The sequence below is a fragment of the Botrytis byssoidea genome, assembly GCF_014898295.1.
Source record: "Botrytis byssoidea strain MUCL 94 chromosome Unknown BBYS_001, whole genome shotgun sequence".
NCBI classification, from domain to species: Eukaryota; Fungi; Ascomycota; class Leotiomycetes; order Helotiales; family Sclerotiniaceae; genus Botrytis; species Botrytis byssoidea.
The window spans coordinates 1025905-1051934 of record NW_024065842.1 but is presented as its reverse complement, the minus strand read 5'-3'; the positions used below and the strand labels follow the sequence as shown (position 1 = coordinate 1051934).

At 42.3% G+C, this 26030-nt stretch overlaps 7 protein-coding genes across 7 annotated transcripts; 4 read left to right on the top strand and 3 right to left on the bottom strand.

Moving 5' to 3' along the window:
* Positions 1-105: 105 nt before the first annotated feature.
* On the bottom strand, positions 106-3071 carry EAE97_000314 (uncharacterized protein). Its single transcript, XM_038870824.1, has 2 exons — positions 1447-3071; positions 106-1324 (listed from the first exon to the last, which is right to left on the bottom strand). Exons 1-2 carry the CDS (start codon positions 2679-2681, stop codon positions 736-738), a joined length of 1824 nt encoding a protein of 607 aa, XP_038738185.1. The 5' UTR covers positions 2682-3071; the 3' UTR covers positions 106-735.
* Positions 3072-9408: 6337 nt separating this feature from the next.
* Positions 9409-10979, bottom strand: EAE97_000313 (uncharacterized protein; the record flags this gene model as incomplete). Its single annotated transcript, XM_038870823.1, has 6 exons — positions 9409-9875; positions 9934-10161; positions 10209-10261; positions 10310-10399; positions 10445-10725; positions 10773-10979. 6 exons carry the CDS (start codon positions 10977-10979, stop codon positions 9409-9411), a joined length of 1326 nt encoding a protein of 441 aa, XP_038738184.1.
* A 385-nt stretch (positions 10980-11364) lies between these two features.
* EAE97_000312 (uncharacterized protein) lies at positions 11365-12807 on the bottom strand. Its single transcript, XM_038870822.1, has 2 exons — positions 12443-12807; positions 11365-12393 (listed from the first exon to the last, which is right to left on the bottom strand). Exons 1-2 carry the CDS (start codon positions 12727-12729, stop codon positions 11607-11609), a joined length of 1074 nt encoding a protein of 357 aa, XP_038738183.1. The 5' UTR covers positions 12730-12807; the 3' UTR covers positions 11365-11606.
* A 334-nt stretch (positions 12808-13141) lies between these two features.
* Positions 13142-14547, top strand: EAE97_000311 (uncharacterized protein; the record flags this gene model as incomplete). The annotated part of the gene is made up of 3 exons (XM_038870821.1): positions 13142-13308; positions 13364-14172; positions 14258-14547. The coding sequence occupies 3 exons, from the start codon at positions 13142-13144 to the stop codon at positions 14545-14547; spliced, it is 1266 nt and encodes a 421-aa protein (XP_038738182.1).
* Positions 14548-14994: 447 nt separating this feature from the next.
* On the top strand, positions 14995-16594 carry EAE97_000310 (uncharacterized protein; the record flags this gene model as incomplete). The annotated part of the gene is made up of 3 exons (XM_038870820.1): positions 14995-15121; positions 15174-16376; positions 16434-16594. The coding sequence occupies 3 exons, from the start codon at positions 14995-14997 to the stop codon at positions 16592-16594; spliced, it is 1491 nt and encodes a 496-aa protein (XP_038738181.1).
* Positions 16595-17390: 796 nt separating this feature from the next.
* EAE97_000309 (uncharacterized protein) lies at positions 17391-17993 on the top strand (the record flags this gene model as incomplete). The annotated part of the gene is made up of 1 exon (XM_038870819.1): positions 17391-17993. One exon carries the CDS (start codon positions 17391-17393, stop codon positions 17991-17993), a length of 603 nt encoding a protein of 200 aa, XP_038738180.1.
* A 919-nt stretch (positions 17994-18912) lies between these two features.
* EAE97_000308 (uncharacterized protein) lies at positions 18913-19824 on the top strand (the record flags this gene model as incomplete). The annotated part of the gene is made up of 1 exon (XM_038870818.1): positions 18913-19824. The coding sequence occupies one exon, from the start codon at positions 18913-18915 to the stop codon at positions 19822-19824; it is 912 nt and encodes a 303-aa protein (XP_038738179.1).
* Between the last annotated feature and the right edge of the window lie 6206 nt (positions 19825-26030).

Genomic DNA, 26030 nt, shown 5'->3' with positions numbered 1-26030 from the left:
GTTTAGACTTCACTTGGTATTTTTTTGTTTTATATAAAAGAATAATAATTGTTATATATCTTACAGATGATCAAAATCAAAGAATAAATCCTGTGTTTAAATTGTTCGAAATTTCACCCATCACCTTTATTGGTTTATATTTGACCATGTATTAAGGAATTAATGAGGGTATCAAGTCTGATCATAACATTAGTTTATAAAAGTACATCCATTGTTCTATCCATATTGATATCATCCAAATCATTGATCCATCCCATGTATCCGCAGTGTAAAAAGTATGAAAGAGATGCCAAAAGAAAAGGAGACAAGAGAAACCTAAAGTTCACCACCCTTTTTCCTACGCCATCGCTTGCTATGTATGATGCCTATGCTGAATTTTCAGTTCGCTGGGGAATACCATAATGTATCCCATATCATCCTATTGCATTGCTTCGTTTCCTTCCATCTCAAGAGAGAGCACATATAAACAAGAAACTGGGGGCTAATTCCCTTGGGTACTGACTGGAGTGCAGAATTTAAAAAAAAGATTGAGATTGACAGAGCGCGAGGAAATGATTTTCGTGGCGTATGGAAAAGTGGAAGATTCTCAGGAAGAGATTTGAAAGTGATGCATGATTTTCTGGATTCGCGCATACAAGGCCCGATATCTGATATCTGATGCGTATGTGTATTGGAATGAGTTCTCATTGAGATGCTGAATTAATGCAACGCGTTTCTTGTGAAAGTTTAATAAAACTATGCAGCGCTCCAAGTGTAATGCTGTTGACTGGGCTGTTGATGTGGCGGTGGTGGTTGAGAGTGGCCTTCTTCTTTTACGTAATGCTGATCCCCAGAATATTCATAATGAGAGCTAGTGACTGCGGGCAGCGTAGTTCCATACGTAGACGCGGTATCTTGAGCAGTGGTCCAAGGCTGCATAGACATAGTTGTAGGGAAGTATTCTCTTGGTTGCGCAGGGTCACTGGCAGAACTATATGGAATAGGTGCGTTGAACCGAGCCGTGAAATCGGAAGAGAAAGAAGAGTTCAGTTCGGGGGGTGCTTGATGGCGAGGTGATTTTGCGGGCCGTGGATTGCTGTCGATGAATCGTATGGGAACCCCACTCGGTGAGGTTGTACTTTGGTACGTGTATGATCGTACTGGAGGTGCAGGGGCTGGCATTGTAGAGGCTGGAGAGTGGGTTTGTGGATTCTCTGAACTGGAATGATTTCCTTGAAGATAATTATCCATCGATAAAGACGGCGGGGGTCCTTGGTAGTTTGGAGTTGATGGGCCTGGGGTGTGCTCAGATGAATGTGGCGGAGCGAACCATGATGGTAAAGTTCTAATTTGGCCATGTCAGCTTACAGTCAAGGCAGATGTAACGAAGTTGAAAATGATTCCAAGATCATTCGACTTCAAGTCAAAATTCGGATGAATAACATGACACTGAGTGAAAAAACTTACTGTTGTCGCATCAAATGTGGAGAAACAGGAAGATTGCTTGCATCGAAATTGAATGGCGACCGAGGTAGTTCCAGGGTCTGAGGTTTTGCCAATTTCAGCTTCATTGTAGCACTACCAGACGTACTGCTGCTTGTGATCTGCAATTCTGGTGCTTGGCCCCGAGAGGCTGATGAACCGACGAGTGCAATTTCCTTCCTTGCTTGGAAGTTCCTTGGGCTTCGACCTCTGACAACGATGGGCGCTGTCGCTGTCTCGCAAACATTGATCTTGGTGTTATTTCCCAAGGTTCCTACAACATTTAGATGCAAAGTGAAATGTTGTTGGAGCTCTCGTCTCCGGCCATTGTTCGCAGTCGCGATTCTAAATTGAAGTCTTCTGTAGGCTATAGGGTAGACAGCGAACTCATTATTTGTATCCGGAGCTCCATCGTCAAATGGAAGTAGTGGAATAGGCGATGGTTCCTGCTCCTGGCCAGGTGTTACTTCAGGGGAGTTTGGTGGAGGTGTTTTCCATGGGATGACAATCAGTTTGACAGAGTGGCCATCAACTGATTCCGTGGCACTGATCGTTACTTCTAGGGACAAGATTGGAATGCGTTCTCCACGTTCTGTGATCACTGATAAGGCGCCTCGGGGCGTAGTAACGGACCCGGAAATTTGAAATAAGTTCCTCCGGTAGCAGGTCAGCTCTGGCTGGACAATCACTCCCTCGCCCGTGGGGGTTGTCATTTCCGATAAAAAGAACATTCCGTGAATTTGCGCTGAAAGGTCTAGCTGTTGTATTCTTCCATGTTGGTCTACGATAGTGTGCTTTGGCTGTCGTTTACTGAAGGAAAGTAGTCTGTGGTCTTGACTAATATTAGGTTTTGGATGTTCTGACAAGTCTTCCCGGAAGTCCTGCACTACTTCGCCATAGGGCGAATCATCTGTAGAATGAAATGGTCGTTTGAGAGAAGGGTAGCTATGATGTGAATTTAGTGATGGTGGTGAAGCAGTCAACACCCCGTTTCCTTCCCTGTGGGGAGGTCTTGCGTTGATTGAAGAAATATCCATTGATCGGTACCCTCCCTTCTGTCTTGCATGGTACGGCAGTGCCAGAGGACCGGAAGGAAAATTAGACTCGAAGGCCGTTTGATGAGAAGTATGAGGTGGCTGGAGAGCATAGCTTTGCCAAATTGAATGTTCTGACTCTTCTGGCTTTATGGCTGCCATCGTTGTTGTTTGTGTTATGGACATTGAAGCATCTGAAGAAAGAAGTTTTGATTATTGGTCGATTAATGATTGAAGATTAAGAGTCAAACATTTATCCATAAAAGTGATTCTTCATGGAGTGTTTAGCATGATGTATTATGGGATGAAAAGGAAGATGAAGGCCGGAGTACAAGCTTATCCTGGGTTCGGGAGCTACGCTCTTATTCGTGAATCTAAACATGGTCTACCAAAGGGGCCAAAGGACGAGACTAAGGTGCGGGATGCAAGCAAGCCTCATGATGGGTCTAACGTCCTTCCGAAATCTTTGTCAAGTAGGCAGGTGGATAACTGCTTTGGCCTCATTTGTGTTCCGTTCCCCTCTTCGAAAGGGCAATGTATATGAGTACCCCCATGGCATATATTATCTCGAACGAGTAGAAGTGGCTGGCGCGTGATCTGCATTAGTGATAGTGTATAAGAATATGGACTAGATTGATCCTATTGGGGAGAGTTGTATGCTTCCATCTCTCAGTGCCTAAAGCCGGAAATCATGGCGAATTGGAGATCTTCAGAGGGAATATCGAAAAAGACGTTGACGGACAAGGATAAATCTGTAACCGATGTATAGTTCAAGGGGGGGACCGTGTACCGCCTCACGGTCATCTCTCAAAAGAGGATGGAATCCGCTGACAGGCATATCCAAATGAGTATAGCTCCCATAAGGTGAAATAGCCTTGACCAACAAGTGCCCCTGACCTGTCAATAAATCCGGCCGGCAACCATTCCACAAGCACTTACGATCAAAAAGATATCTCAAGCCCCCAAGCGCCCCAAGTACCAACATTGTCCGATGTCATTTCGTCTTATGTTTTGGTTTGTTGATGCTTTCCTATTCTCGCGTTTGTAATCACTTCTTTTTCAATGTCTAACGAGCTAACGCAGCATTAGGTCTTGTGAAGTCTTATTCAGCACCAACCAATATAAATTATTTCCAGGGCCCTAGAAAGTATCCTTGATGATCTTCTGACGAATGATAGCTAGGACTGTCAGCCATGGGCGGAGATGAGGATATGGCCTAAAAGAGTTATAGTTCGGTAAGTGGATTTGAAAATAATCCTGGGGTGTCCTAAATATTACCAAGGTTTAGCTTCACATCTCTGCAAATGTTTTTTTTTTTGTGCTTCGCGTGAGATTTCGCTTGTTGCGGCGGCGGATGTGAATACGAACCCGGCGATAAAATCTGACAGTGCGAGGTGCATCAAGATTAAAGGATGATAATGTATTACTACATATGTGGAAAAATAATATTTTTAGCTTGAGACTACGATGTTATATGAGTAATCCACGATCTATTTCTCACCTATTGTGAGCTGATATCGAAGACACGATTTGAATTTTTGTCAAATATCTTCTTACCTCTGATCGTCCTGCATTGTCCCGAACATCAACCTATTATCTCAACATACATACATCCCTAGTGATGCCCATGGGTTTGAATTAGGTTTGGTTCTCCCGAGATAAATGTGCGAAAGAACTTGTGGGGCTGCGGAAGATGAAGGGGTTAACATTTTCCTAAGCCCAAGTTAGATAAGCTTCACGAGATATGTACTTTTTATCCACCTACGGCAAGGGTGTAGGAACTCACCCAGGATCGTAAATGTATGGTGGCATGTTCAAGTACTGTTCAATGCATTTTCAACTTTCGATTGAGTTAAAAGCGGGTTCGAGATCGCAGCTATTCGGTGCATAACCTAGCTGTCGAGTAGGTATCTCCGAAATTGATAGATACCTAGGCATCTAGATACTATTACTGGGAGTGTTACCATGATAGCATGTGCTTCTGTTTGTGGGTGGTGGCTCGTCAAACCACATCAATGCTTTCAAGATACTACAAAGGGCTAGGAAGACTAGGAGGGTTTTCGGATTTCTTCAAGCTCGCATAAATGTTTGCACTAGTTCCGTCAAATGAACGCTTGTAAATAATGTATGTATTGCAGCCATCTGTAGAAAGCCTTAAACGTTGAAGAAAAGTCTAAAATGAAACACATTAAAATTATAGGCTTTCGATGCTTGTCGTAAAGCCTGCCATAAGTTTGAACAGACGCTCAAATCAAGAACCGTTCAGCAACTAAGACACCTTCAGCTATCATTGATACCGCGAATTAAGCCTCCGACGACATTTATCGCCTCCGGAAATTTACTCTGCCCTAAAGTCTGATGAATGGAACGCTGTTGTAGAAGAGAAACGCTACTTTCACCACGCTCGAGTAGCCTTGCCGACCAGCCTTATCCCACGATGCAACAAAGCAAGAAGTTCCCCGTCCCGTGAATTGGACGTTGTAATCCACTAAAAACTATACAGACTGCCAATCCAACATTGCACTGCTTCTACTACTTCAAATGCAAATGCAATGCTTCGTTGTAACGCCGTGGAAGCATTCTGGAACCTGGAGAAAACGTGTGTCTGTCTTCTACAATTGGATTCACCAAGTACAGGAGATCATCACGCGTATGTTTAGGCTGTCCAATACTGATTTATTCTTTGGCTACTTAATAATTCACAAATATGCAATTTTATTGTTTACGCCCTGCTTGATTCCTTTATCGGGCGCTCCGTCATCCCTTCATTCATCTCATCAAGGGTGGCACGGAGGGATTGCTACCCCAGACCTTAAACAAGAGTAACAGGACCTTCCAGGTTCTCGTCCAAGGATGCCATCCAATTGATCCGAAGAAATATATCGAAATGTCTCAGCTAAGTAATTCATAACGAAATCAATCCAAGAAATCCTAAATGCCGAAAAAACAAAATGCTTGGACGAGAAACTCCGGGACAGAAGGACCGATATTATGTTTTGGGATGTGATATGGTTTTACCTGCAGATTTAATGCAATTCTCGAAGGTTTTACATGCAAGAAGAACGAGGATTCGAGTCAAAGGTGTGACAACGAGGTAGCCAATATGTCAGTTACGAGGAGCGCGTGGAGGTACAACAGATCGAATTACAGTACCGTGGCAGGCCTGGCCTGGTATCGACCTACACCCAAGCGCGAACTTCTGAGTCGGGAGGCATTTTTGAGATAAAGCAAACTAAAACTTGATCCATTCAAGGGTTCTAACGAGCGGCAAAGTACATGTTTCCAAGGTTCTTTGGTGAAAAGGGTACTGCACATTGATACCTAAGTACTATGAATGGTAATTCAAGCCACACAATTGAAGATATTCTGCACAAAATTCTTCTTTTGGACGACTTTTATGAACCGCCATATGCCGACCACTAATTCGTTTGCTAATTTTCATTCTGGACTCGTTGATATTAAACGCTGAAATAAAAAAGTCTTGTGATTTGTCCACCACAGTCCAGAATTGCGGATGACTGCATCTAACAAGCATGTCTATCACATTTTCTTCGCAAGAGATACCCACCCACACACATGGAATTTAACCCATATTGCTTTTTGTCGACTAGATGAAGGGGCAGCCAGCCGGCGCCCGACATATCCGTTCGGTACGGGCTCAACCGAATTATCCAAACAATTGGAAAGTTTATAATTGCGCAAAAAACAAAAAAATAATGATAGGGACCAACAAAAATGAATGATAGCAGTGGCGGAAGCAGAATATCCGTTTCCTATTCGGCATGTTTCAATTCAATATAGGTTTCTGGGGTTCTCAATCCCCTCACCCCTTCCAAAAGCACCTTGTTTCCTTCAAAATTTCCAGATCCCAACCTCAGTTTTCAGGCGGCAGTCAAAACAGCATATCTTATCTAATTCTTCCAAGAAAGCCATCTTCGTATCCACTAGATGCAGACTTCTCACGTATTTACGCCGATATCGTTTTTTATCCCTCCGCCCAGCTATATTCACGCGCGCCTTTGAACGCAGACCCCTTTTCGAAGTCGTAAAGGAAGAATCCTTCAAGCGTGCTTCGAGGTTTTCATCTTGATATCGATCTGCATGCAGTGAACATTTGATTTTTGCAAAGTTGCAACCATCAACAGCGAAGCATCAGAGAATGCTGCAGCCTAAATTTTTCTTGACGTCTTCAACGCATCCATTTATCATTGCTCCCAACCAAGTTCAGGCCGTTTCAAGGTTTCTTTGCAAAGTGCAGCTGGAGCTTAGATACAGATGCTAGGTACTTTTAATCAACCAATCTTCATCCCAACACAGCTCCGCATATCTGAATGTATACATTTATCAACTTCATACGAAGTTCTCGTTCCGTGTAACAACCAAAATTTATCAGCCAGCTCATCATCTTTTTCCGGCCCATCCCCCATATCTCCCTTCCCCCGCATTCCGCCCCCAACGGTTTCCTGCCAGCTGTACGGCTGTAATGCAGATAACATTACCATGTTCGCTTCGCCGAGCTACAATAGGACTGGACTATTGAATTTGATTCTCGAAATACAATACTACAACACAGCCTCAATCGTGACCTTGTATATATCACGACTCTTTTGAGCCACTTTTCAGCTGAATACTGACGTATAGTGAGGTGAAGTAACATAAAGACAGTTTATATTTGGAATTTTGTACCTGTATTGTAGATACATGCCGATGTATGAGTGCAGCCAGATGACGACGTTAAAATGGAATACTTCAGAGGCTCTCAATGCAACCGAAAAACACGATATAGCAAGTAGTAACAGAGTAGAGAAGATCATTATTAATGAGTATATCTTGAAGATAAAAATGGGTCAAGCTAGAGGCCTGGGAGAGGAACCATACTCGCGACATTAACAACCTATGAGGAAAAAGTTGGCCAGAATCAAAATCCTGTTTGATCGAATTATGGTCTGATGTTGTGCATGGCAAATCGGAACACCGTCATAGTATAGTGAATTATGATCAACAAATGCTCTCTCCCGGTGAATGTGGGTCTCCACGGCAAGTGACAAATCTTACTTGACCCCAATCTTGTCGATCGTAGCATGGGACTAAATTTATTCCATACTCTCGCCGGAAACGCGAGACCTGGAAGACTATCTTTCTCACCTTGGTAACAGTGACTGTTGAACAGGTTTCTGCGCCGCCTTAATCGATGGATTACCGGGGTCTCAATGGCTGAGAAAAAGAGGGTCTTTATGTTGACAGGAAATGGGTCCAAAGGCGAGCGAGTGCAGGAACAATACGAAGATCAGCAGCAATTTATCTTCTTCAAGACTTGGGGGTGCTGTGAATCAAGATTAACTACGAGGCCATTGCATTAAGGACGAGAGCTGTTTGATGCGGTTGTAGTAGTTGAGATTGACACGGCAGAGCACTTCTTGCAGGTCATTCATTCCCCATAATGCCACCATAACGATAGATGAATGCTTCGTCCCGCTCCGAACAAGTTGCCATGTGGAGCCTTGAGGAATATGATCCTAACATTGAAGAGGGGGTACCACTGCTATGTCCCAGGCTCTCATCGGGGGAATGCAGTGGCTGTTTCATTGTGACTTAGGTCGCTTGGGAGGATGAAATGGCATCTTCAATGCAAGAAGTAACAGAGACGATCGCATTTCCACTTTCAGTTCTCTCCATACCTGTTAAGCAGACGATGAATGAATGAACTCATTCTCAAAAAACACACGCTGACTGGTTCCAATGGAAGTTCTACTTCAAACTGGTCAACTTTCAAGGAAAAAAACACGCGAAGCAGTCGTAGTATCACTCTAAGACCTTACAATGAAGGCCAATCCAGAGAGCAAAATAAAGATAAATACATGTTCAGAAGACATTAAATATCTACGACCATTCTTCGAACCGTGAATCATTGGAGCAAAAGTGGGAAACATTCTGCTCCACTCGGGGCCAGCGGGCAATCTCGCTAGGCAGCTGGCAATCTGCATGCCAAAATCTGGTATGATCTGATAGAGACCATCACTGGCTATATACCATCGAACACCTAGCATTCAAACGTCACAAACCTCCAAATTAGAATCGTCCAGCATTCTTGCAGAAGTAAAACCAGAAACTCTTCAGCAAAAAACGTAACCGTTGCGGTACGGCTGAAGACACACTTGACGGATTGAAAGTTCAGATGAGAAGTTACTAAGGTTGGAAGGCGTATAATCAAAGAATTCTTAGCTAGTGAACTAGTGCTACTGTGGTAGACGAAATAAATGAGAAATACAACTTCAGATGACAAGAGACAATGGAACCTTTGCAGATGTACAAGACCAAAATTCCCAGAACCCGATCCGGCAACAATAAGTTTATGTGCGATGCAATCCCAATATTGTTAGCAACGTTTGAGACAGAAGCCATTTGGAATCATGAAGACGTCCATCTAAGAACTTTTGCTACAATGATCCAATAGAGACGCACGTTTAGGCGAAAGTCTTTGGGTTTTCGTGTAGACGTTCGACAAGACCCACCGCTTGAGCTGAAGATAGAGATGACAAGAACATCGGGCAGTGATCCAAAAGTCAACAATCCAAAACAAATTCAAGAATATCTTAGACCCATGCGTCGTATTCGTACAACAACTAACATCATGAGCAAACCTCGACAAACAATACCAACCGCTAGGCACTATAGCCATGATAAAAAGTGTTTGGCACGCAATCCAAAAATTCAGAGTCCCATTCGAGCTGTAAACGACCACATCATTCCACTTCCTGCTCTCAAAGTTTGGCCAGATATCGAACAAACTGCGAAGGCCAACAATCCGATGGAAATAACACGAGAGAAGCAGCTTTTAGCGCAGAGGTACACAATCCAGCCTGAATAGACAAACTTTTCGTAGCATGATCAAAAAGTCACCAATAAATATAAATCAATAGAAACCCCTACTCCTAAATTTCAACTGGGAGGCCCCAACATCGAAAACAACCACCACATTCTTCAAAAACACATCTCCAAGCGTATAAAAGTCAAAAGGATCTCCATCACTCACGCCCGCCACGCAGTTCCCCGTACCCGTATTATCATCCTGTACCATATCCCTTGGATCGACAGGAAAAGATACGCCGCCAATAACGACAGCAAAGTACGGCACCTTGGCATTACATGGCACAGAGTAAGCGAACAGATCTGAATTGTATACGGCAGGTGGCTTGTATAGTGCTGCAAGAGCGGAGGAGATGGAGTTGGGAAGGAAAATAAGGGTAGTGCCTGAGTCGATGAAGAGTTGGACTTGAGAACTGCTGCCGGGCATAGACAGTGGGGACCAGTGTTTGGGTTTCCATTTTTGACGTTGGCTACCAGGGTAGATAAAATTGCCTGGTGTGAGTGTGTAGACTTCTAAGAAGAGGTTAGTACACTGTCAACAGATGGTTTTAGCTCATGGGGGTGAACGAACGGTGCTGTGGCCATGGAAGAGCTCCTTGTATGTAACCTTCTCCTATGGCGACAATTTGAATTGGTGCTACAGCCCAAGCTCCATAGGAGGCGATGCGAGGCAAGCCACCTAAGGCTAAGTACCCATTGCCTTGGCCAGTGCGATTTGAGCGCCTACTCAAGGCGAGACTGAAAATTGGGGGTATGAGGTGTTTTTTGTACATGGTCGTGAATATAGGGTCATAGGGAACTATATGCCGTTAGTCCCGCGAAAATGAGAGCAATAATTTCACGTACTTTGAGTTTCCGCCTTGTCATTTTCAAAAGTGGTGCCATTGAATGCCGCGGTGCTGAATTAATATCAGGAAAGCTCAGGTAAAAGAGGAGAAGCGACTAACATGGATGGATATGCAAGACCCAACAATCCACTTGTAGTTCCATCACCAAGCCATGCAGCTGTATCAACAGTCGCAATCTGAGTATTGACACTGCTGAGTGAGCAGCTGAATTATGAAGATGATCAGGAAACTCACGAAATGCCACCCAATGTTACATCCACAACACCAAACTTCCCCTTCAAATTTTCCCCACTTGCATATGTAGTATTGAAATGTTGGTTTGGGATATATTTAAAACCTGAGCTAGGGGCATAGCCTGGACCAAACAAGCACGCACTTTGTGGAGTTGGTGCTCCGGTATCATAATCTAAACATGTAAAGTTTGGTTTAACGATCCATGTATCGCTACTGCCTGTGTCGATAACGACGGGATATGTCTGTCCTTCCACTTCTAATATGGTATACCAATCGTGTCCCTATTGGTATCAGACATGAGACATCTTTGGGCATGGAATCCTCTCACCTTCTGAAGCGGATTGGCCGGAGCTATGCCCGTAAGGCCACCCTTCCGACGATTGATATTAGCAGTCAATGTGAAGAAGGTACCGACATCTTTAGGAGTTGAAGGGCCTTGGAAAGCAGCTGGCCTGTAGCCTTGTCCTACGACATTTGGCCGACAGGTGACAGATCCCGGAAATTGAATAAGCACGAAAATGAATTGGATATACATTTGAACTTGTGATAGGTTGGGAGTTCAGTTAAAAAATTGAAGAGAGAAGAGAGCTGAGTCCGATGAAAAGCGTCTTGAAAAGTGAACTGTTGGTAGCAAACTTCTTGAACAGTAAGTGGACTAAAATATGGGAGACTAAATCCATTACCAAACGATCGTATAAAACGCCTTTGTCCTTCAAAACGAATAGGAATCAAGGGGTCATTGGAAGAATGTTCATGGCAGTTTCAAAGTGAAATTGTATACGAGCTTGCCAAGTCTGGAATAACAGGAAAACACTAGATCTTGCATGCAAACATGATCCCTTTTGAAATGATGGCAACCACTTGACACCAGTCTTATAATTCTTCATTGCTCAAGCTGGGAATTGCCGTAAAATTATGCGCAGCTGGAATATGTGTGTAGTTGCTGTCTTAGAATGCTTTTTCTGGTACTCTGGAAGCTTTGAAAAGGTTGAATTGGGGAATTCGGCTAATGCAAAAGGGGCGCTCAATAGAAGATTATTCCATAGAACTTCTAGATTGCTTCTGGAATGTCTCGGCTTTGGACCGCCAATACTATCTTGTGACCCGCCAAGCACTGTCTTCCACGCATGATGATCATGATATTATCGGTAACCCTGGATATTTATAATTCAAAATGTTGATTGGAGAGCAAGACGACAGCTCTAAGCATCCCGTTGCCTTTGACTACTATTTTGTGATTGTCAAGGAGCATACATTCTGCACTTTCGTTTCCAGAATCGTGTTTATCTGGCCAGTCCCTCCATATTTCAATTCTATCTGATAGACCAATTGCCATTTGGGCCACTCTCCTTGCCTGTGCCTCGTCGCCTATTTCCATTACAAGAATTTTTGACTTCAAAAGGGAATGAAATCGCAACAATCGATGATAAAAGATATCCTCCACTTCGAAGAAAGAACTATTTCCAGAATCACTATTGAAGTGTATGATTTCTCGCCTCGATGCATCAGGAACCAGTGCAAGTTTTGGTTCCCAATTTCTAACTGATCGTGTCGTTTCTTTGTTAAATCCATCCTCTGATATATATGGGGGATTAGACACAATTACATCGCAGACGCCTTGAGATATATCTAGGATTCTTTCCTCGCCTTCGAGAATATCAGCAAATTCAAAACGAACACTTTGCTGTGCAGATCTGTTCAGAGCATTAAAACGGACGTTTTGAATTGATAAATCAAGCGCTTTTTTAGAGATGTCTAGACCGATGATCTCGAGTCCAGGATATACTTTATTCAAAAGCGAGTATAAAAGAAGAGAAATGCAACCAGTCCCGGAACAAAAATCAATGATCTTCAGTGGATTCTGCTGATTTTCTAATGTTATGTGGGATGGACGCTTTGCTTTGATGAGAAGTTCTGCTAGATGTGTTGTGTATGCCTCTGTTTCTGGCCTTTAATTGTTAGATATGATTCTGAGAGAAGGTATTTTGTCAGTATTACCTAGGTATAAGTACTCCAGGCTGACATTTAATTTCCAATTCCCCAAAAGGCTGAGTGCCAAGTATATATTGCAGTGGTTCCCCTGCGGCACGTCTTTGGCAGAGTTTTAGTAAAGTCCACCATTTTTGATCGGGCATACGATGGCTCATCGTTCTATCAACATATTCACGTAGCCATCGTAATTCGTTAATTGCAGATGAAAGGCTGCGTGTTTCTCGGAGGACTAATGGTAATAAAGGCGAGATATTATAAGCTCTGCGCAGGAGAGTATGAGAGAGCCGAGGCATGAGTTCATGAAGTAAGAACTATAACTGAACAGGAATAAGATGTAAGAAGAACGACACGACTCATTCATACTATATCCATACTTTATCTGACTGATCTTCGTAATGTCATGAGTTATTGAAACTCTCGGGGAGAGCAGAGCCACACTCAAGCCACAAAATCTGTGCAAAGTCACGTGATTATCATTTGTCATTCGCCATAATAACTATTTTAGAACTAACGACATCTAAGATTCTGAGTCCGGAATGGAATGCCGACAATGAGATCATAGATGTTAAGTAACAAATGTGTAATGAGCTGTGACATTCAAGTTAAGTATCATGTTTTCGTCTTGATCAAGAGTTTCTTGCTCCAATTTCATGTTTCTTTCCATTGCTGCCTGCAATTGTTTCTCATATATTTCCTATCATCATCATGTCTGATCCCCAAAATCCTAATATTAAAAGTAGAAACACTCCACAATGGGCGCTCTATCAACGAGAGATGTTTTGGAAGGACAACACTGGAGAAGTCCCTCCATTTAGTACAGACCCAGGAGATCTTGAAGATTTGGCGAAAGAATCATTGACAAAAGGCGGATGGTAAATTGAGCTTGAGCATACCTACACATCATCTCGATACTTATATTGTTAATAGGTATTACGCTTCCTGCAACGCAGGCCAGTCTCACACTCATCTCGCGAACCGGCAGGCGTTCTATCGCCACCGTATTGTTCCTCGAATGCTCGTCGACACAAACAATCGCGATACGAAGACGGAAATATTTGGCCACAAGGTCAGCGCACCTATCGGATTCGCACCTATCGGCATCAACAAGATATATAATCCATTGGCTGAGTTGCCCGTAGCTAAGGTTGCAAAAGAATTAAATCTGCCATATTGTTTATCAACAGCAGGATCGACCTCAATTGAAGATGTAGGAGCTGCGAATGGTGCCGGACCACGATTTTTTCAATTATATATGCCGCATGATGATGAGTTGACCTTGAGCTTGTTACAAAGAGCACATGATAGCGGCTTTACAGCTTGCATCTTGACATTAGATACATGGCAATTGGCCTGGAGACACCGTGACGCTGCGAACTCGAATTATGCTTTCTATCATGGTGTAGGGACTGATTTGGGGCTGTCTGATCCCGTTTTCCAAAAACGGTTGAAAGAAGCCGGTATCGATCCAGAAAAGCAACCGAATGAGGCCGGCGCGATGTGGATTGATAATGTTTGGCACGGACGCGCTTGGTCCTGGGAGAAAATGCCTTGGCTCATGGAGCAATGGAAAAGAATCAGTGGCGGCAAACCTTTTTGTTTAAAGGGTATCCAGCATGTTGCAGACGCAAGAAAGGCTGTTCAGCTTGGCGTTGATGGCATAGTCGTGTCTAATCATGCTGGGAGGCAGGTTGATGGAGCTTGTGCAAGCTTAGATGCATTGGAAAAGATTACCAATGGTAAGTGGTTGTTCCTCAGTGCTTATCAAGCTGCACCTTTTACATTCTGCGGTAACTTATAAATGATACTGATGCTTCTTTTTAGCTGTAGGTGACAAGACTTATATCATGTTCGACTCCGGAGTTCGTGGGGCAGCTGATGTATTCAAAGCCTTAGCTCTTGGAGCGAAATTCGTCTTCGTCGGAAGATTATGGGTTTGGGGATTAAGTATTAAGGGTGAGCTGGGCGTTCGACATGTCATGAAGTCTCTCTTAGCCGACTTCGATATCTTAATGAATGTATCCGGATATCAGAATGTGGAGCAGATCGATAGGGATAGCATTGAGAGTCTCCCGAATTCTGCATGTATGATTGCAGAGAAGTCGAAATTATGAAGACCTCTATATAAAGACATCGATGTAATATTTTGTAGAAACTATAATATGAGTAAATTAAAACAGAGTCGACATGTTTGGTTTTCCTTCTCAATTTGACGATCTGCACAATCGCATCGTCAATTGCTTGAGTGATGATCTGATGATGATTCAAAAAGTAAAATGTTGTAGTTCCATCTATGACATATCAAGTATCGATTGGACAATGACATCCACCATATTGGCCAATCAAGCATTGGCTGTTGTCTGAGCTCGGCTTCAATTAGCACGAGCTTGCATCATCACAAGAGCGGCAGCAATTCCGACTCGCATTAAATTCAACGACCTAGATATGTATATTCCGTTTCAATAATTATTGTTTCTTAAATCATCCTTCTTTTCACATATTTGGTTATTATTTTGATGAAGGCTATCAAGAGAAAATAAGTTACATCGGTGTATCTCAAAATGCCGCGTAGTATATCAGTAAAGGAGATTTCACAGCACAGAATTACTTCAGATTTATGGGTTGTGGTCAATGACACAGTTTATGATTTGACAGATTTTGCCCCCGAACACCCTGGAGGTGCTAGCAGTGAGTAATTTCTTTGGCCTGCTTATTATCTCTCACTAACCCCCTCATCCAGTAATTCTACAGTATGCTGGCCGCGATGCTTCGAAAGCTTACGCTGAAATCCATGCACCCTCCTTAATATCATCCTCACTTCCAGCCTCGAAAGTCTTGGGATCAGTTGATTCCTCTACTATAACGGAAGAATGGATTAAACCTCCGCCTGAAGTTTCAAAGACTCTAGCCCCTGGCTCTAAGCCTTCTCTTGATAATTTAATAAACACGCACGATTTTGTAATTGCTGCGGAGTCATTACTTACACCGAAAACTTGGGCATTTTATTCTTCCGCAGCTACAGATCTTATAACCAAAGGCCGAAATTCTTCCACATATGCAGATATTAGTCTTCGTCCCAGAATACTGAGAAATGTCAAAGATGTTAGCACGATGACTACAATGCTTGGTAATCAGATGGAAGTGCCAATATTCTGCTCACCAGCAGCAATGGCAAAATTAGTACATCCACAAGGTGAGCGGGAGCTAGCTCGCGGGCTAAAATCTGCGGGGTCGGCAATGACCGTCAGTACGAACGCTAGTTTTCCAATTGCGGAGATATTTGAGGCCGCGTCTGAAGACTATTCGCAGACTTCTGATGGTAGGAAAGAGCTTCCAATATTTTTCCAGCTTTACGTTGACAAGGAAAGACACAAATCTGAGAAGCTTCTACAAGATGTGGAAAAACTCGGTGTCAAAGCAATATTCGTGACTGTTGATGCACCAGTCCCTGGAAAGCGAGAAGCGGATGAAAGAGTAAAGGCAGATGAGAGTTTATCTACACCAATGAGTGGCGCAAAAGCTAAGAACGATAAGAGAGGTGGTGCGTTGGGAAGGATAATGGGTGCTTACATTGATGCTACACTTTCATGGTCAGATATCGCCTGGTTACGACAATGCACCAAGCTTCCTATTTTACTGAAAGGTGTACAAACCTCGCTCGATGCAAAAATGGCGCTCAACTATGGAATAGATGGGATTTTGATAAGTAATCATGGTGGTAGAAGTTTGGACACAAGTCCAGCTTCGATACTGGTTTTGTTGGAATTGCAGAAGAATGCACCCGAAGTTTTCGACGGAATGGAAGTTTTCATTGATGGTGGGGTTATGAGAGGAACTGATATATTTAAAGCATTGTGCCTAGGAGCCAAAGCTGTAGGAATTGGTCGAGGCTTTTTGTTTGCTCTGGGCTGGGGTCATGAGGGCGTAGAGAAATATATCGAGAGTGAGTTATAACCTCAAAGGCAGTCACGTTCTTGATCGATATGCTAACAACACACAGTTTTGAAAGACGAGCTAGAGACAACAATGAGGATGATGGGTATTACGGACTTGTCACAAGTACACCCTGGCATGTTGAATACGAGAGCAGTAGATCATCTGATTCCAGACGGAGAGGAGGATCATTCATATGCAAAATGGAGACCGAAAGCAAGAATATAAGTCTAGTAATTGACAGGAATACTCAGGAATTAGCTTAAATCTATGAATACCTACAGAAGCCATGATTTACAGTTTTTATCACTTTTTATATTCCTCGAAGCATACGGCAGGTATCATCTTGAGAATCTACATCAATTTCTTCGATACCTCAATCTCCGAAAGTTGATCAATAACATCCATTATATGGACACACAAGGAAAATCACAAACCTTGCAAATTATAGCTGGGACAATAGACCTGATTGCCATTTTTACACAGCTGTAATCTCTACAGGTAGGGTGCGATACCATGCGGGAGCGGTCCAGAGCCACATTCCTCTGAAACTATCATTTCGTTCACGGGAGTTATTCAATCTTCTTCCAATCTAACAATACATCGAAACAAGCCAAGACGATTTGTGAATGTTCATTTACGATAAGGTATCGGAGTTTGGACCAGTGAATGCAAACATTTCGCTTCGGGTGTGTTTAGCGAAGAGATTTTTGTAGAGCCTCCATGGTCCTGAAAAAGAAAAACAAAGCTATTGGATCTTTGGGAGGTAAATAATGATGTTCGTAAATTCAATTTTGTCTTCTGAATCTATGTATTCTGCTATAGTACGATTTATTACTCTGTGAATGAACAGGAAATGATCCAACTGCTTCATTTCTGTCTGTATAAAGTAACCCTCACTTTTCATCACCGCCCTTTTACTTCTGTAACATCAACTACCTCATCTCTTTATTTAATCGTAGAACAGCACATCAAATATAAACAACAAGTCTGCCTACCTTCTTAAGAATTTTTAATGACCATCATGTCTGCATACCCTAGACTGAGACCCGATTTCCAAAAAGGAGAAGCATCTCCTACCCAAGAAACCCCAAACTATCTCTATATCTGCGTCTTGGAATGCGAGAACGGTTGCCCTTTCCAATTTGAGTTTACCTTAGCCACCGGCAACGCTTCCGACATACAATCTCTCACCCGACATGATTTAGTGTATATATGTCCTTGTGTCGCAACAGAAGAATGTGGACAAGTAGGCCTAAGCTACCACCAAAGCAGTCTCCGACATTCAAGCCAGAAAGTCCTCACAATGATCCAAATCGCTAAAGTCAAAAACCAAGATCTTTTATGCGATGCTCTTCGCAAGTGTGACCCGGGAGTTGATGTGTTCGATGTGACCAGCTGGTATTTACGGGCTTTGGACACACTTGTTTGGGAGAATAGAACTGGGAGGATTCTCGATATCTACTGGGAGTTCAGTTTTGATGCATTAGACGATGCGACGGAGAGGTTTACACGCGCTAGTATTGTGCAAGGAAAGATCGTGGAGGGGTTTGGAAATGAGCTTGCAGATGGTGTGAAGATTCCGGTGTTCGATATGGCGAGATATTTAGAGATGATTGGAGTTTGACTGGGTGATTGGAAGTTGAGAGTGTGAAATCACCGATGTTTTTTGTGAAGATCTCAGTTAGAGTATGAGAGTCATGGGATAGTATCTAGAAATCGATGATGTTTGCGGTGTAATCTTGAACAAGCCCTGTTTGCTATGTTTTTACCTGAGTCGTGATGTACATATGTGCTCGTTAGTGCTTTGGTTTAACATATAATTCCAGGTGGCCTCTTTCGCTCCTGCAACAATAATCTTTTTGGCATTCCCAATGAAAGATCATAATTCCTCCTCCGGTTGTTTAAATTTCAATCAGGCTAAGATGAAGTAATCTAATTGGGCAAGAGCGATCAAATCCAATCGTAAACTTGATCAAGTAGTAAACTGAAAGAATTACCTCATTTCTGAATCAGGAAAGCATGAGGGAGGCATCTGGTGTTCCGGATGAAAATTTTCCGACTGTGTCTGATGCTAAGAAGCAATCGACACTTGAACTAGTTTGATTGTTATCTGCATTTTTCAATTGAGAGTCCATTTTAAACTCTGGTACGCCGAGTGATTATAATGATCTAGGTTCTTCTCATTCTCTTCGTTGTTGCAGAGTTCCAGGTAGATTCGTCATTCTTGGTAATTCCCAGCTTATGATAATCTTATCGAATTCAGTACTTTAAGTGGTTGGACAGTTCGACAGGATTTTCCAAAATCACTGAAATCATGGTTAAAATGTAGAATAATCAATGAACTTAATGTTTGAAAACTCATTCGGCTCTTCTTTCTCGGTATGGATCTTGCTATACCTCTTTCCTGTTGCATAACTACTTCTTGCTATACCTCGTACGAAATTTTACGCTCTCTTTTTCATTCTTGATAAATCAAAGCGAGTCACATGTACTTAATAAAACAATCTTCCGTTTTTTCAACCGATTCTCAATTCAAAATTCAAATGTTCATCGGAAAACATCAACCAGGCGTGATAAGTGGCACCACCCCTACAGGAGAGACTGCTGCTGGAGTTGAGGTTGCTATGCCTCCTGGTACAGTTGTACATCGAGACACGGTATTATTCTGGATGCCTCCAGAAGCTGGTGAGCCTGATAATTATACGACATCTTACGATACTTTCCCACCAGAGGCTGCTGTTCTTCGTGGTCTCTCATTGTTGAATCTCCCTGCAAATGCATTTTCTCTCCTAGAGCCACCGGGTGTGAGTTTCTACGACAGCTTTACCAGGAATGCTCTACGTCATCCTTCACTTGTTGGAACCAACAGCGGATTCGTTGTGCCCACCCATGGTATTCCTTTCACCCATAGTTGCTATCCCAACGCTATCTGTTCCGCTGACCTTCACGAGAGAACAATCGAAGTCCGACTTACCAGGCATGTCGCACTTCATCAAGCAATCACCCTTCCATATTGCCCTTTGAATGTGGAAATAGATGACAGAGTGTCTTATTTGAAACAGTTCCATGGAATTGAACGCCACGAGTGTCCTTGGGGATGTGAACAGTTAACTAATCTTATCGGCGGCCGAAGAAGAGCAGAATTCTTCCAGATTTATGCTGAAATAGATACGATACTACTTGGGGGTGAATTTGAGATTCAGGTTCATTTAGCATATAAAATAGCCAGCGAGCAACACCTCGAAGCTTACTTGTGGCCATTCTTATCGAAAGCTGAGTTGCACGCTCGCAAGTATGATTTCCCTTGCCGCGGAGGTATTCATAGGATGTTAATTACAGTCATGGAACAACAAAGAGGTATCAATCACCCTTCAGTTGAATTGGCAAGAAAGTTTGAACACGGTACGTTTGGCTTGGGAGATAATCAGAGAGTGGATGAGGATGTGAACACTTAGTGGCGATTGAATCGACTTCAGGAACTGCAGTAATTTTCTGGTGCATGCTTTTCAATGATATTCTTTTAGCATAGCTCTCTTGAGATGTTGGCTAGTAAAAGATAGTTGAGGGAATAATGGAAGTTTGGAGCGTGCTATTTGTCTATCTTCCTTGAAGGTCGTCTGCATTCTGGTTCGAAGTATTCATTGGGATCGAGCAAGACGTTTTCTCTTTTCGAAGTATCGGTTAAGATAAATCAATATTCATGACAACCTGGCTCCCCAGATAGTGATGAACAACTTAAAGCTTGTCGCTAAGATATAGAATTCGTCTCCTGTTTCAAGCCAATCGGCTGTCATAATTCAGTCCTTGTGGGAATATGTCACCAAGATAGCTCATGATCTTCTCCCATGCATTGCTTCCTCTCCCTCCGCGTATCTCAACAACCTGAGTCAGATTTCCCGCAAATACTCATTAAACAAGGTTAAGACCACTGATATGAGCTTTAACCTCAGCCTTTATTTCTCACTCGAGGTGATCGAAAAATATTGTGAACTTAGTTTTGCATGTAGTGCAAATGAACGACTGTTGACCAAATACTTGACATCAAATATCTACACAAGTCTAGCGATCTATATCCTAACGCCAATGTATATATATCTCCTATTTTTGACTAGATAAATTTATTTCTTAATTGGTGGGAACTAAAATTGAATTTACCCCTCGGTTAAGTTATTGAGATCATCTACATACTGTGGTAAAACTCCTCCACACACTCGTCTATTGACATCATGTATCTTAAAAGCATTTCTCAAACAAAGAGTCTCTTATCCCTTCCAAAGGAACCAAATATAATCACTGGAAACTCGCAGATGAGGTCACCCAGCATCAGAATAATCTTACAAACCAGCGAGTCCCCTCCGCAACAGAAAAATTCCGCGTGCTAATATTTTCCAACTCATATTAAGTAGATCCAACTCTTGACTTCTCATCTTCTGACAATATAGCTTACTATTACATTGCTTCTCAGCACTTTCAACACACCCCTTCGAATTCGCAATTCAACAACTGACGTTTTCGTATTCGTCTAGAGAGATATCAAACCGTGATTCATTCATCCAGCGTATACATATCTAGGTAGTTACTCAACTACCTACTTTGTCAATCTACCTATCCCGAGGATTTTAACCGAGAATATAGAACAGCTCGAGACGGGGTTTTTAGATCGAGATTTTGACATATCAGTCATCTTTACTAGGTATTCTTCGGACGATGAAATGCAGGTGTACTTTGGAATATCATATTAATGTTTGCGCTACTAAGGAAAATTCAACGAAAATTAATACCCACCTACTCCCCAAATTACCAAATTACACAATAAACAACACTACCCAGCCAAAGAAATCCTCATCTAATAGACTTATGATGTCGTCTCATCGAAAATCCATCAAAATCTTACATCATCACCATCATCGCCATCATCATGGACTCCCACTTCCTATTTTCTCAATCCAATTCTTTCTTCCCTGAACTGACTGCTCACTTCGTAAGATTACATTTCCATGAATGGCGATATCGTTCTCGCAAATACGTAAATCCACAGCCCCCAGAAATCTTTGTATGAAAGCACTCGTAATTATCTAGGTAGGTACTCGATGATATATTTTCGCTCTACTTCCACACGCACAAAATCAATCACAAGAGCAAAAGTACGATAATAAGGAAGAAAAATCATAAAGGAATGCACTGTTCCCGTTTCAAATACGAAATATCATCCTTAAAATCGAAATCCCTAGAAAGAGCTTCAAGAATAAGTTTCTAGATGCGTGAAGAATATCAACGCTTAGCAATTAGGCTTAATTCATGTGCGATTCATCTCCACTTTATGTGTGTTATCTAGGTTTGACTACAAACAGATAGATAGACATGTCATGCCTTCAAATTTGTTTATGATTATCCAGCAATCACCTCTCAGGCTCGATATATCCATCGAATCTAGCCCCAGACATTTATAGAAGTATTACTCTTCCTCACATACACCGATCTCCCTTTCGTCGAACTTCGTCATCCCCAGTTTCCCGCCCCAGGCCACCTAATACACCTCCCTATCTCGGGATCTTCCATCCTCACTCTTCTTCTCTCCCTTCTTCTCCCCCGCCAAACCCCTCCCATCCACTTTCCTCCTCTCTCTACAATCCCCACAAATCTCCGTCATATTCTTATAAATCTCTTCCGTGCTCACACACTCACCTCTCCGTAATTTCCGACATAAAATATGGCTTGTGGTATCGTGGTGATGGCATGTGTAGGTGGTGATGTATTCTGTGCACATTTTGGATGGATTGGTTTTCCTGTGTTTGTCGATGGATGATTTGTAGATAGGAGGATTTTGCTGTAAGGAGTTGAAAATATTGAGACTCAGATGATGCGATGAACGAAATTATTTCCGAGAGTCTCGAGTTTCTGTATTTGAGAGAGAGAGAAAGAATGGTAATCGAACTTAAAATCCAGTATCGCAATTACAATCGCAATGGAGACAAGAGAAAAGCAGAGCTACGAAGCACTCTTATACCTACACAATCTAGCAATACGGCAAGAGAATGAAGGTTCACATTGCCGTAGAAAGATAAACAGAATTTCTGTGAATCGCGTGCAGATGTGAATAGGACAGTTGATTCACACAGGCGTTAAGGTAAATTGGCTGCTAATTTGTCGAAGATATTACGTATGAACAAATTGAAAATTTTCACTGTCTGGATTTACGGGTCAAATTTGATTAAATGATTGCCTGTAGTAATTATGAGGCATATTGACTCCGTAGAATGTGAACAGTGTGATTTATTCACACTCTATCCGTTATGCGACTTGATATTTAAAATAATGTCTAAATTTTCTTTAAATTTTCTTTATGAACGGAGTGATTCGCTCTCAAGTTCGACTTGAGAAATCGAATGACTTCCATATAAGCAATTAGAGTACCTAGTCTCGAGAAATTCTTCAATAACATGAAAATAATTCACTATATATAATACCGTAGGGAGATATACATCATGATTACTTGTCATCTACATCGATACTGCCATGGGCCACTGGCTATATCAAAATACTAGAAGCTCGCATCTAGCGCCTTAATCCAAATTGCGCGCGTTGAATCATCATTTGGTAGATCACCTCGGTTACCTAGAGGAGACTTCCTAATGAGGGGGATGTTCATTGAGACATCACTGGAACTCCAAATATACTATTCACAATCCCGCTTTCTGATAGAAGAAACACTTTTGTACTCGTCCACCACATGATTACGCCTCCGTACCCAATCTTCCGAAAGTCCAAAAAAGTGAGATTTGAATTTCAAATCTGGAGACATATAATCGTCTCATCCACATCGTCCGTTCCTATCATGCGGTATTCATGGCATTCCCTCCAATTTGCCCATCAGATATGATACAACAAAATCAGGCATGATGAACTCCCAAAGTATCGAGCACATATGGATCTGATTTTCTCATTCAGATTATCAGCTGCCCAAGGTCATCCCACGCATATGTTCCAGATTACGTCATGACTTGAAGTTTGCGAATTGGTGTTTGCAGTGTTTTCTCATCAGAGATAAAGTTTTGTCATTATGACCATCTTTGGAATATCGTCCGATCGCCTAACACAGCATGCTTCCCTTTTTCCAGACACAAGATGAGATTCGAACTGTCGTGATTCAAATATCAAAAGATAGGTAATTCTGAGAATATGATTACCATTTAATGCAGGGACTGATATGACATGTACCAATTTCTAAACATGTGTAATAAACCCATCTGAAATCTCTAATTGATTAATATCAAAATCTGAAGTTTCACCGTCATGCTTCAAAGCATCCCCGAATATCTGAAGGATCAATGCAAAGTTTAATTTCTGCAATTCTCCATCGATCCATACACACACTAATGGACATTCACATCTGTCATTCGTTAAGTGCAAGGAAATCAGCCGAGAAGAATGTAGCTGTCTAAATATCAGTCACCGAGGAGATTCCAATGCGATCGTTGGATTTACCGCATTTGATGGCACATAGGATCTGTACAAGTGGAGAAAACTAGTGCTCGTGCGGAAGGATTATGAGATAGACGAGATATTTGTATGATGCTTGCACGATCCCAACCGGAAAGCGTGCCGTTCGGCAACGGCATCTAGTTCCGAAAGAAAAAGCACTCATAGAATCTGATCGCAGCAAGCAATTAGGCGATCCGATACCGGAAACCGCAGGTCTCGTGATGATCTTGCTTGCTTTCTATTGGATTCCAGGCCTGTAATTTCGAATGGAGATGTGGAAGGTTTACGCTAGAGCTCCCAATTATCATTCCACTTGGCTAAAGATCAATAGAACATGAGATCCTCGCAATTAATGGTTATGGAGGGCGAGAATTTCGATGAAAAGCTAGGTCTAAAAGTTCCGAAGATCGATGTGATCATGTGTGACTTCCACCATTTTAAAAAAAAACATGAGATATAAAACCGACAGATTGCTTGATAGACAAAATCGATTATCTGTAGGGGTTCACAGATCTCGGTCTGTCAGATCTCGTGGCAAAAGTAATTTTGTAAGCAAATCTGGTGCAACCGAATACCAAAACACTGGAATAGGTCGGATCAATTCTCAAGAGCCGTGCGACGTGCAACCTTGTGCTTTGGTAGGACAATTGAATATTCCTCCTTTTGGCCGCACATTCACTGCAATAAGGTCGATCGCCATCATCTCAATGACGCGTATGTTTAAGGCTGAGGCGTAGAAAAGAAAAAGAAAAGTAAGACGCAGCAAAGAATCATTGAAGTAGAATTTTCTACGGTGTCGATTGAAGCCAATTCGTAGAATTTGTCGAAATAATGAAACAATAACCTTGCTGTCCGATTAAGCATAACTTTCCATGTAGTACAGTGGTGGAATGCCACCAGATCTCTCCAAGAATGTACAGATGACAATCGGTGGCTACTTGATCTGCGATCAACAGCCATACGACGATATCCTCGAACGAACGGCCACAGATCCCGGGTCGGACTATGAATTTGGGCTTCTCCAGATAGGTATAGATCTTCGATCGTTCGAGGGTTGCGACACGCCATCTTCCATTGTGAGTTCAGGTGTCATTGAAGCCAGTGTTTCCGATAGCTCAGACTGCAGTCCATTGTAAGATTCTAGTTTCGAGATTCTGAAGACATCATCCGCGAACTCACAAATTCGATATTTTAAATAATTTCGATATGAAAACTATTTCAGTAATCAAAACAATCTCAATACTTGAAAGAAATTCAATGTTCCAAAGCCCTGGATTGTAGCACTGCAGTCTGGACCATTGGAATCTCTGATCGAAGCTGAATGGAAGTCAGTTTCTTGTGATAGAAAAATGAGTAGAACGGAATTTATACTCGTGTGATTTAAATGAATACTGTTCATCGTGACCCTGAAACTTGTTTTCTTGAGGCCAACTTTTGTTTTTCCATAGAGCGAGGAAGTTCTAGAACCCGAACCAGACCAAATAGTAGCACATCATCTGGATCGAGCCGAAAATGCATATGTCAAAAGTTCATTCGGGTGTAGCCCGAACAGTAAGGAACCCGATTGTGCACACAATCGCTGATTTGTTGGGTGGGTTTTCTTCCACAGATCAGAAAAGGAAAGATGTGAATGCACTGTGAAAACGGTGAACAATATTGTGGAGCTTCACTTGCGTCGCACAAAAAGTGAAGCCTTTCCCTCTGATGGACATTCTGAGTGGATGGAGGAAGCCACAAATTCTGGGAAACCATAGGATCTTACAAATCTCAGCTTCTTAAATGCCGACGATGCCAGCCTCGCAATTGCGCGACAGGTGAAAAGTATCTGCACGACATACATATGTGCTTAACTCACCATGTGCTTAACTCACCGCTCATGTAGGCAGCTTATCAAATGTACACTGCGCGTAAAAATAGAGTTTTTTTTTCTTCGAATCCACATGTCCGTCTCAAAGTCCAATGAATCGGCCATTGGATCGAAGCCGAGCATACCGCGGACGCAGGCAGACGAAAGCATTCGTATTATTGGGCGGACAATTGAAGGAAAATACGAATACCCAGCGTCTTTGTAATCTTCGAGTCACACGCATAGTGGCTGGCCCAAATGAGTTTCGGGAGCATTGAGATGAGTGATTGAAGGGGTGGTAGATAGCAAGAAACTTCGAACACATCCCTAGTT